The 12,212-nt window shown below is 38.8% G+C and overlaps 1 protein-coding gene across 2 annotated transcripts in view; it reads left to right on the top strand.

Annotated features, from left to right (window-relative positions):
* Positions 1 to 12,212, top strand: part of DCP1B (decapping mRNA 1B) — a 54,340-nt gene that overhangs the window by 26,614 nt on the left and 15,514 nt on the right. For both annotated transcript variants that reach the window (XM_026678690.2, XM_026678689.2), the window contains exons 5-6: positions 2,905 to 3,040; positions 11,998 to 12,108. In XM_026678690.2, coding sequence (XP_026534475.2) covers positions 2,905 to 3,040; positions 11,998 to 12,108 — 247 coding nt within the window. The remainder of the gene's footprint in view (positions 1 to 2,904; positions 3,041 to 11,997; positions 12,109 to 12,212) is intronic.

The raw sequence follows: 12,212 nt of genomic DNA, 5'->3' as shown, positions 1-12,212 counted from the left end.
ACACTCTGTCCTTTCGATCTCACATTCTGCTACTCCTCTGTCCTCCTCCTCCTTCTCTCTGTATTGGTGCAGTGGTTAGAATACAGTATTGCAGGCTGACTCTGCTTACAGTAATGAGTTCGATCCTGATGGGCTCAGGTTGACTCAGCCTTCCATTCTTCCGAAGTTGGAAAATGAGGACCCAGATTGTTGGGGGCAATAGGCTGACTCTAAACTACTAGTTTATGTCAAAACTGCTAGTTTGTGCTAGTAAAGCACTATGAAGCTGTATATAAGTCTGAGTGCTATTGCTATTCTGTCATCCCCACTATGTATTTGCCCAAATCTTTTTTTGTCTTAATTCATAAAATTCATAAGCTCCCCTCCTACAGAACATACTCTAAAGGTGTTTTCAGCCACCACTTTTCAAACCTTTATTGCTGTGACATTCTTTTTGTAAAATGTGGTTTATTCTGTTACAAATTAAGCTCTGGGATAAATTTATGTAAAGTGCAAAATCAGTGGTTCTTTTCCCATGATATTTCCTGATTTCTGATCTTGGATTATTGTTTTCGGTATTTCAGCATGCTTGATTAATCATGCTCAGTTCAAATTTGGCATGCATTGTTTTTGCCAGTACCTGTCTACACATTTCTTTTGGGTTAAGTATCATGTTCCATTTTCCCATTCTTTGCTCATTTTGAGGAAATTCTTTCGGGATCTTCTCTGCTTTGTATTTCATATCCTCAGTAATTACATGCCATTTGCAATTTTGGCCTTCCCTGCACATATCAGACTTCAAAGCCTGTATGAATAAATTAACACAGGCCCAATAGAACTCCTTGGGGCAGCCCCCTGCTTATTTGTCTCTGTTATTAGAACTGTCATACTTGCCTTTTTTGTTTTCTGATCTTAAATGGTTGTCAATCCATAACAGGTTGCCCTGGCAACATTCATCTGAAACAGATATTAGCATAGCTGGCAAAGTATGCAGCCGGGAAAAAACAACCCTGTCTTAAGCCATAACTAATAGAGGAAGTTATGGAATGGTTGTGTTGGTTCTTTGCAGGCACCAACAATGGACAGAAACTTTTTTCAATTTGTGAAAGCTTAGGAATGGCAAGCTTGGGTAGCACAGAGATAAAATTAAGCATGATTAAATTTAAATTAAATTAACATGATAGAATGATTAATTCTCTCTCTCTTTCTCATATGTGTGTGTGTGTGTGTGTGTGTGTGTGTGTATGTATGTGTGTGTATGTACATACATATGTAAATATACATATACATATAGTTTCCTTCTATCATGTTAAAAAATACAATACATCAGCCAAATTTAGAGACCTCTAGGGACTCTATTCAGTACTTTGGGCATTGCAATATAGGCCTCCCTTAAAGACTGACCAGCTTATAACAAAACTACTGATGTAGCTTGCATTTGGGACACATTAATAATAGATTTCCCCTCTTGGTACCTTGTGTCCTAAATTAAAGTATTACTTTATGTCTGAACTCTCTCTCTCTCTCTCTCTCTCTCTCTCTCTCACACGCACACACACACACACACACACACACACACATGCTTTCCTGATTTTCTGTGGTAGGAACCAACACCTTTGGAGATAGAGAAGTTTGAGTTTCTGGACCATAATTCTTATTATGGAAAAGGAGGACTCGAGTGACAATGAGATTACATTCTCTACTCTGCCCTTCACCAGTGTGTCTTACAATGCTCCCTTCACTATTACATCAAGCTGCAAGGCAGCAAGAAAGACTCTAACTTCTCTGGAATACCCTCCTGCAGAATAGATCTTGGCTCTATTTAATTCCCATATAGGGGCTCCCTACAGAGGTGGGATTTCATATATGCATCTTACGACAGTCTTACTTTATCCTCAGTTGATTTGAGTGCCCTGCTGTAACAATCCCAGTTTTGTACTCAGCGGTATTTTTGCTATTTGTGAGATCTTCAAATCATGTGAAAGGTCTTTGCTTTTGTTTGCTATTTGAACTGTAATGTTGCCACAGCTACTTAAAAAGTCTTATGGGCTCAGCCACAAACAGGATATATGACAAGGTAGGCTGTCATTCATGGAGATTTATTCCATAGCTTGTTGGCTTTGAAGGTATCACAGACACCATATTTTTGTAGCAAGAATGTGGTTGAAGCTGATATTTATAAATTCTTTGTCCATCAAGAATATTATATGATAATAAATAGTAAGTAACAGGCCAGTTAAAAGCAATAACAAAATAATTTTGAGGAGAAAGAAGGTCATCCCACACCAAAAAATATACTGCACCTTCTTAATAAATTATGTTTGGAAGCCAATCATCCTGCCCTTGTTAACAGTTAAAGGTAACTCAATGAAAGACTAGCTGGGGAATATTTATATAATTGTAAATACATTTAGTGCATTGGAATAGCAATGTTTCATCCTAGTTAAGTTATGCCGTGGTTCAACTAATGCACCGTGTGTTAACATTTTCAGCTCTTTGAAGTAATTATAAAGCAGCTGGGGCAGGAAATTGGTCATTTACTAGTACTTAAATATTTATTTGCATCTATTCACCAGCTTCAAACCTCCAGCCATTATAAAATGAGCTGTGACTGAGTTGGGGAGACTGAAGTCTTTTAAAAGCTCAGTTGCATAAAATTGGGGAAATCACATTATCAGCCTTAGCCAAACCATAGCTTTTTATTTAAGATAGGGTTTAAAAAACAACCACCACCAAACCCCCCCCCCCACCAAAAAAAAGTGTTCTTAATGTTCTCTAAATCAGGGGTCTCCAACCTTGGCAACTTTAAGACTTGTGGACTTCAATTCCCAGAGTTCCTCAGCCAGCTTTGCTCTAAATCATTTGAAATGACTGGAAATTAACCCGTTTACTCATTCATTATTGACTTTTACCTTCCACTTCCAGTTTAACTCGGCAAGAACAACTGAAAGCACAACAGGGATCTGGCATAGGAATTTCACCAGTCAGCCTCAGCTCTGGCGACAGGAAAGACGTGGATATCTTACAGATGCTCAACAGAGCCAAATACGAATACACAAAGGTGGGGCTTCCGCTGTTTATAAAGCATTACCTTTTCTTTTTTTATCTGCTTGATCTATCCGTTCTTTTTATGTAGCCCTTTTCTGATACATTAGTTTGCAGCTATATCTCAGGAGAGTTTCTTGTTTTCTCTAATATTAATTAAGCTAGTTGTTTTTACACTATGCAGCTAAGCCAGGTATTAGCACTTATCATCTATAAGCAAATGTCCAAATTGTATTGCAGCTCCCAAATTTCCCAAGGGTTGTAATCCAACAGCTTGCAGAATGGTTTAGGTTGGGATGAGCTGCTCTAAAACAATTAAGCTCTGGAAAATTATTAAGATAGGGGGAGCAACTGATGCTTACCAGGAATGAATGTCTCCCGCCACCCCAGTCTTTTTCCTTTGATAAATCTGGCATAAAAATTGAGAAGGACAATTATGGATCACTTTTTGTGCCTGACTGCTATGTTGATACTTGTCAGTGCTGCTGAAAGCCACATTAGCAAGTACAGTAACATATTCCTCAACTTACAACCATTGATTCAGCAACTGTTTGAAACCACAATGGCACTGATTGAAGGGACTTAAGACCTGGGCCCAAAGTTATGGATGCGGCAGTGCCCCCACAATCACATGACAAAAATGTGGGCTCTTGGCTGCCTGCACACACTTAAAACTGTATGAACGCTGCACTTCCCCTCATTTGCTTGACTTCTCTCTGAGTAAGCTTCCCTGTAAAGTGAGAGAGCAAGAGCACTTAGACTTATATACCGATTCACAGTGCTTTACAGTCCTCTCTAAGTGGTTTATAGTGTCAGCCTACTGCCCCCAGCAATCTAGGTACTCATTTTATCGACCTTGGAAGGGTGGAAGGCTCAGTCAACCTTGAGCTGCTCAGAATCGAACTTCTGGAGTGAGCAATGACTTAGCCGTGCAGTCCTGCATTCTAACCACTGCACCACCACGGCTCTATACTGCAGCACAGCTGCAGTGTCAGGGCTGGGCCCAAAGTAGACACCCAGAGTCTTAGCACTCTCAGCCAGCTGCCACCACCTCAAGGCCTTGACTTCAGGACTAGTGTCACTGCTACCACTGAAAAATACTGCCTCACGCCATTCCTTTTGCCCCATTTCTCGTACACCCCAGGATCTGCCACATGACATCACTCATGTTTAGGTGTCTTTTTCCCCCTGTTGCTGAGAGACTTTCATGGCCTATCCAAGGCAGCTTGTGATCCCACCAGACCTTCTTTTTTGAGACTGGATTTCACCGTCTTGCAAGCCTTGCACCTTTAGAGAATGAGATTTCCAAAGCACCACGAGAATGCGGCCCTCTGCCCACCTGAGGCCCCACACTTCTTACTTGGGCCTCCATCTGTTAACAATCCACTTAACTGGGAGAGCCGGGATTGCAGTTGTTGAGTAAAGTGATCATGTGACACCCCACAGAACTGAGATTCTGGTCCCAAGTATTGTCATAAATCGAAGACTACCTCTATTGTGACATTGGGAGTAGTTATCACAGACATTCCAAAAATCAAAATAATAACAGTGACTGAATTCTTAGACCTTTTGCACTTATATACTTATATACTCGAAAGACATGTATTTTTTTTCCATGTGAATAATAACATAGATTTTACCAGTAGTCCTCATTTAGCAACCACAATAGGGATTGGCAGTTTGGCTGTTAAGTGAAACAGCTGCTATAAGTGAAACATTATGATTTTACAATTTCATTTCAGCTTTCCTTTGCTTTACAGACTGCCAATATCATAAATAGGAGGATTGGCTACTTTTGAAAAATTACTTTTTCATCACTGTCGCTACTGCAAATAAATAAGTAAGGCAGTCACAAAATGAGGGCTACCTGTAATGTTTTCTTTATGCCTTTTGCCTTCTGTCAAATTTAACTATATTCACTTCCTTTCTCTCTCTTTTTTTTAAATGACATGTATTCTTAGAGTTCATTTCAGCCCATTTTTAGCAATTCTTTGCCTCAGCAACAGCTGTGTCTTTGTGGAAGCTACAATCAGCGGTGGTATTCAGCCGGTTCACACTGGTTCAGCTGAACCGGTTGTTAAATTACAAAAAAAAAACCTCAAAGTGGATCCCGCACGCTGCACTGCAATGGAGAAACAGGCAATGGAGCGGCTGGCATGAGGGAAGGAGAAGGATGCTTTCCCTCTTTCTTCTCCCTCCCTCGCTCCTCCTTTCCTCATGCTACCCTCTCCATTTCCTGTTTCTCCACTGCAGTGCAATACCCAGATCCACTTTGATAGTGGTGGTGGTGTGGTGTGGTAATTTAACAACCAGTTTGTCCAGGGCCAGTTTGGCCGTCGCAGGAAGCTCGTCCTGCACGTGCGGTGGACCAGGAGGACAGGGATGGCCCACGCCTCCTACAACAGCCAACCTAACCCTGGGCGAACCGGTTGTTAAATTATTTGAATCCCTACCCTCTTTCCCTACCCTGCCTCGCTTTTCTCTGCCCTTTCTACCTCCCTACCATGCCTTTTTATTTGCTTTTGTATTTTATAACATTTTATAACCTACTAATATTCTGTATTCTGACAAACAACAAAAAATAAAAATATATAAAAAAAATATTTGAATCCCACCACTGGCTACAACCCGCTCCCGTTTTGGTCACTGGGGAGTCCATTTTCAGCAAAGGCACTGTAGAATGGGAAAATTGAAGTGAAAAACAAAACCTGGGCAGAGACAAGGGGGGACAAAGTGCTTTGAAAAGAGAGAGCAGATAAAAATTAATGGGAGGCAAGTAAGGTTATTGAAGCCTCTTGATTTCTGCTCAGTAATTTGCCCTGAAGAACCAATGGCAAGCAGTCACCTCTCATGAAAAAACCCTATGGAAATAGAAAGAAATATGTAGATGATTAAAGAAGTCACGTGGGCAGATTGTGGGTATTTCTCTGTTTTTCCTATCCCTTCATTTACTATCAGTTCTTAATTACTAGCAGCACTTGAACCTGTCCTGAAAATTTGACAGAGTTTTCCTGGAGGAGCAGGTTCTGGTACCCCGTTTATAAGTTAAGTTTTGAAGTCATTAATTCATTAATTCCTTCAAAGAAAACCCATTAATTCGTGCAAAGAAAATAGTTCTTTGTTGTTATACTTAATGTGAAATGATTCATTTGAATCGAAGTGATTTTTTTTTTTTTTTAAAACAAGTTTTATTAAAAGTTTCAACAACAAACAAATCATTACATATTAAGTCTTTCCCTGTCTTTCTACAATAATTTCCCCAATATTCTCATAAAACACAAACAAACACAAACAAACATAAAAAAATCTTTTAGTAAAGTACCTTGGCCCCAGTTACCTCTCTTTGCATGGGCTAAAATAATAGCACATATCACTCTTCACATTTCTATCTTATTTAATCCATCTTAATTAAATCATTAAATTTGTATCTTTTGCCCATTCATTTATCTCTCTATCTCTTCTTATAATAAAAAAAAATTTCTCCTGAAATCACTAATCAGAGTATGATGCCTTTCTATCCTCCCCTAAGTTAGTAAAATTAACATTCAGCATAACAAATACCCAATTTGGTTCTGCTTGGTACATTCTATCCACCAAAAATGTTTAAATACATTGTATCCTCCTTTCCTTCGATATTTTATTACATTTTAAAAATCAATCATTATTAAAAACTTCAACATTTTAATTTCTTATTAAATCTTAAACCATTCTAATTTACTATTTCAAATATAAATGTTACAATACCATCTTCTGTACCTTAGCAGAATCTTTCTTACAGAAAATTATATTTCATCCTTTGTCTCTAAAAAAATCCCTCTTCTCCCATCCAATTTTAAAGCTTTGAGGCTTTTCTCCGCCTTTCCCCTTTCTTTCTTCCCCCACCAAATCTTCCTACCCCCCTTCTTCTTCTAACCTCTACCTTGCTGGGATCCCTTCTCTGTTGTGTTCCCTTTTTCTCTTGTTTGTTATCATTATATTTACTTTGAATCATATTTTTCTCTTTCTCAAATGTTTTTAGATCTTAAGTCCTTCATTTTCCTTGCTCTCTTCCTTCCTTCTTCCTTAGATAAGTTTTGGGATTCAATGAAGATGGCGTCTTCGTCTCTTCCTTGTTGTTCTTCTTCCGTTTCCATCTGTTCCATTGTCTGTTGGTAATTGACCAGCGCCATTTCTAGAAATAGAAAAGCTTTTTCCATGCCATCTTTGCAGGTTGCTTTTGTTTGCTCATATTCATCCCTCAGGTCTTCAAAAGGAAAGCCATTATAAATAAATCTTTTCTTTTCTTTATTCCTCTTTCTTCTTACACCAACCAAATATTCCGAGAGAAAGGCAAAACAATCCCAAAATCCACAATCCTCAATAAATCCAAGCAAGCCAAAATTCCCCTTCCTCTTCCAGGGGTGGTATCAAACAAATAAAAAAAAGAATCCAAGTCTATATTTTAAAGCCTTATTAAGATTGTATTTCTGTCCTCAAGTCTTCAAGGCATCTCCTCCAACAAGATCCAAATTTATATATTTTCTTTATCTTCTCCCTTCCGGCTTAATTCCGTCGGGAGGGAGAGTAAACTTTCCTTCAGCACCTCAAAATAGCCGCTTTTTTCCTCTTGTGGAAGAAATCATCAGAAAACCATCTTTTCCAGGAATTAAATTAGATAAATCTCAAAGCCCTGGGTCGACCAAGAAGAACTTTTACTTTCAATAACTTTCTCTTCTTCCTCCTGCGCATACTTGCCCGGCTGTCAACTTCTTTGTGGCGGCCATTGCGGACCGCCGCTGCACCGTCCTGGTAACAGGGGGTTCTGCCGGCCAGGGAGGGGGTCTGCAACACCCCCAAACCCTTCCTCCGGATCCCCTTACCTTCAGCTACCCCTGCAGGGCAGCCTTGCTCCGCACCCGTCCGGGTCGGAGCCCCAAAACGGCTAGCGCGGCGAGGATCGCGCAGCCGCGAATCCCTACCGCTCGCGAAGCCGACAAACCGGAAACTCTGAATCGAAGTGATTTTGAAGCTGTTACCTTTAGCTGTGGCTTGCTTAACGCCACTACGTTCAGGTAGTTTTACTAGGAAATCAGTTCTAATAGTATCAATAGTTACTTCATTCGGAATACAAAATTGTTAGGGATTACGGAGTAAGAGAGTCAGAAATAAGAATTTAGACAATAGGATGTTGGTTTTCATGTTAAGCTATATACCATATTATCAATTTGAGCAGCCCTTATTGATAAAGCTACTTAAAAATCTAGAAAGATAGTGATATCTGCTGAGATAATATGCAACAGCAGATAAAGTATAAAGACACTTGTTTGTCTCCTTATGCTGAAGAGTCTACGGAAAAAGCATACATACATGAGGTCTTTTCTCTTCCATTGTGTACTGTGTATCATTCAAGACACTTGTTTGGAAACAATTTATCTGAAGGACAAGTCAATCTATTTCTGCTGCTTAGCTTCTCCACCTAAATTACTTTATTATAACTGGTTGCCAAGGAAATATTAGGCCACAGAGAATTTTATCTTCGGCAATGCAGTGAGTTGCAGGAACAGCTGTCCTCTCAAAGCTGAAGATAATCTGCATTAGGGTGAGAATAGGTGACACATTTTACATTATCCTCTGCATCAAATACCATCATGCTTCAAACCTACTATGCTTTTCAAAATAGTTATTTTTTTCATTTCATCATTTTAAGAGCAAAGATTCCATGTGTTGCACTCAGCTTGTCCAGGAGAGGGAGGGAGGGAGAGGGAAAGTGAGAGAGTGCGTGTGTGAGTGTGTGTGTGTGTGTGTGAGAGAGAGAGAGAGAGAGAGGGAGGGAGGGAGAGGGAGAGGAGGGGAGGGAGGGAGAGAAAGAAAAAAGGAAGGAAAGAAGAAAGAGAAAGGAAGGAAGGAAGGAAGGAAGGAAGGAAGGAAGAAAGAAAGAAAGAAAAAGAAAGAAAGAAAGAAAGAAAGAAGAAAGAAAGAAAGAAGAAAGAAAGAAAGAAAGAAAGAAAGAAAGAAAGAAAGAAAGAAAGAAAGAAAGAAAGAAAGAAAGAAAGAAAGAAAGAAAGAAAGAAAAGAAAGAAGAAAGAAAGAAAGAAAAGAAACGAACAAGAGAACACTGGGAACAGAAATAAGAGCATTACTGATTTTTTATAAGGGTGTATAGGTTTTCTTGATAGTTATACGGATGGATGAATGGATGAATGGACTGACTTTGTATTGCACTGTTAAGCAGACAGGTTTATTTAATGATTTAATGTTCTCCAATGACTTCTAGTGAAAGAGCAGAAAAGGACACTTCAGTCAATAAATAACATCCATCCATCTCAGACTATCCCTATTTCTTTCCTTGATTTTAGCCAATATAATGAAGTTTTTGTATTTATTAAGTTTTTATCTCACCTTTCCTCTAAGAAGTCAAGGTAGCACACATAGCACTCTCTCCTCAGCATTTCCTCACAACAGACCTGTGAGGTAAGCTGAGTGAATGTTAGCGACCGACCGAAAGCCATACCATGAGCTTCAATGGCTGAGGACGGACTTGAAGCTGGGTCTTAGTCCAGTGCATCTCATGTGCTCTGGAATATGGTAGGTTCTTAAGATGAGCTTATTAAACAATGAACAAATTCATTCATAATAAAGTTTGGTATCTTTATGTGCAGCCTTGATGAACACTTAAGGTTATCAAATCTATTAATTTCAAGTTAAGATGACACACCCCCCCGGATACTTATTACCAATTCCAATGGCCACGTCCCCCCCGCAATCATGTGACTGCATGTCAGGCACTAGGCAGCTGGCCTGCATTTACAGCTGTTTGCGGTATCCCACAGGACCACATTTTACAATGGTTTTGCCAAAACCCAGCATTAACTTCTGATTTTTGGCAAAACCAGCTCATAGTAAACCATTGGTTTATTTAACAGCTGCCACAAGATCGGTCATATGAGTGTCATGATTTACAACCATCAAGTCTTATAGCTGTGATGGGTAGGTTCCATTATGGTTGTAAGTTGAGGATTAGCTGTGTGGCTATCCCACTTTAGAAAACAATCCTAAATGCTCAAGCAGTGACTTAAGACAGTCTTACCCAGGCTTGTCCAACGGGCGGCCCGTGGGCCGGATGTGTAATGCACAAGCCATGCCCATCCCGCCTCCGCAAAGGTAAGAAGTGTCACGATACGTCACAGTACATCACGTGATGAGATTGACTTTGATACCTGTGGTCTTATCATCTTGGTGCTTTCCACACTGTTAGTGATTTTTTGTGTGTGTGAAAGATCACATGGCTGTAGTTTTCCATCCTCCCATGAATGAGGTTAAAGAAGGCTGAGTTTAGGAGTCTGTTCTTTGGGATGATTATTAGCATAAAGCCAATATCTGTCTTGCACCTCTGGCCATTTCTACATCGAAAAATATCTTATGATTGAAATTAATAAGCTATCAGAGGTGCTTTTGAGAGTTGTTAGGCTGCCGTTCTGTTCATTTTTAGAGTCCAGGTGCCTTCTTTTTCAGGAATAGATAATCATTATTGAAAAAATGATTTAGTTTTTGTCAAGGCAAATAATGAGGGAATTTGGGAATAATGATTCTCAAAAAACTGGCAAGGCCTAACAATAGTGATACCTCAGCGTGAAGTAGGAGACCAGTAACGAGGTTTGCTTTTCTGTTCCTCTGCTAGAAGCATCACTAGAAATTAGAGATTTGTTTGCTTCTGTTGATATGTCTATGCTTCTTTTACCCCCATGACTAAGAGGTGCCTCCCTCAGAATCTATAATACATCCTGTAATCCATTTTTCCCCCTTCATTTTTTCATTATCAGATGCCACTCACAGGAACAATTTTATATTCAGCTCCTTAATTCTCAGCATTTTAGTTTTCTGGATGCAGAATAAATTGTGGCAATAATGAGAGTTCATGTTAACTTTTGAATATCTGAATGCAAATTTATACCAGCGTTCCTTCTGTATGATTCTGAATCCTGAGTAGTTGAAGAGTTTTTATTTTTTTTTATTTTTCTGCTATATGAGACTTCCAAAACTTCTGAATTGTTTTCTGCATCTTTCTATCATCTGATGTTCCATGGCTTAAAATATAGGACAAGACCATTTCATTTGTGATGACCCATACTGTATGGAATATCATCTCAAGAGAAAATGAGGATGTCAGTTATTTTTGCTTAAAGCTTAGCTTCTTTGATTTGCCTGGATTTGAATAGAGAACTTTTTAATTTTGAGGTAACAATTTTATCATTTATACAATTTTGCATTTTCCCTTCTCTTTTAATATCAGATTGTATATAATTGAAGTCAGTTGAATTTAAGTTCCCTAACAATATAGAGTTTTTGCTAAAGTATCTATGATGCTTTAAAAATCTTGCATTGAAGGGCATATGTTTATGTATCTTCGGAAGCTGTAAAAATCAAGTAATAACATCTGGAACCTGAAACTACATTTGTTCAAACATTATGATTTGCTTTAAATGCTCTTAGTTGGTTTTATATGTACATTACATGCAAACTGAGGAGATAATCAGGAATGGAAAATTACATTTAAAAAGTCTTTTATGGAAATCAGCATTGTACTTACGTTATGGATTGCATGTGCTTACTCTTCCTATAAAATGATATTATGTTCCTTTCAAGTATCCTTGATTCTGGTGATCATTTTTCAACCCTGGAAGTTTTTTCTGAATTTTAACTATATTTGATTCCAGTGATGCTGGAATCATAATGGGTACAAGCTGTAGCTACCTAATTCTTGTTTCAATATAAGGACAATGTTCTGACAGTAAAATCTGTAGAAACAATGAAACCGCCTTTTTAGGGTGTTTGTTAAGAATCACTGTCTCTTGAGATTTTAAAGAGACTTGACAGTCAACTTCAGAGAGTTGGACTTGATCTTTCCAATTTCACAATCTACAGTCCTATCGATCTTGAGATGAAACATTGCTTCTTGAGTAAAACAGCACCTTTTTGTGTGTGTATGTTTTGCAGTGTAAAACATGCTCCGAGCCAAAACCAATGACCAGTTCTTCTGCTCTCTACCACAATCCCAACTTGATCAAACCAATCCCTCTAAAACCCAGGGAAAGTCAGAATGTCCAGGTACGTGGGCATATTTGTATTCATGATAAACTAGCCTATTCAATGTCAACTGATTAGTTTCTTAAGTACAGTGGGGTTTGTTTTAATGTAAGTGTGTATAGAAT

This window comes from Notechis scutatus, chromosome 6 (genome assembly GCF_049901735.1).
Source record: "Notechis scutatus isolate UNSWTSFEM ecotype Mainland chromosome 6, rNotScu1.2, whole genome shotgun sequence".
NCBI classification, from domain to species: domain Eukaryota; kingdom Metazoa; phylum Chordata; class Lepidosauria; order Squamata; family Elapidae; genus Notechis; species Notechis scutatus.
This window is presented reverse-complemented; position numbering and strand designations above follow the sequence as displayed.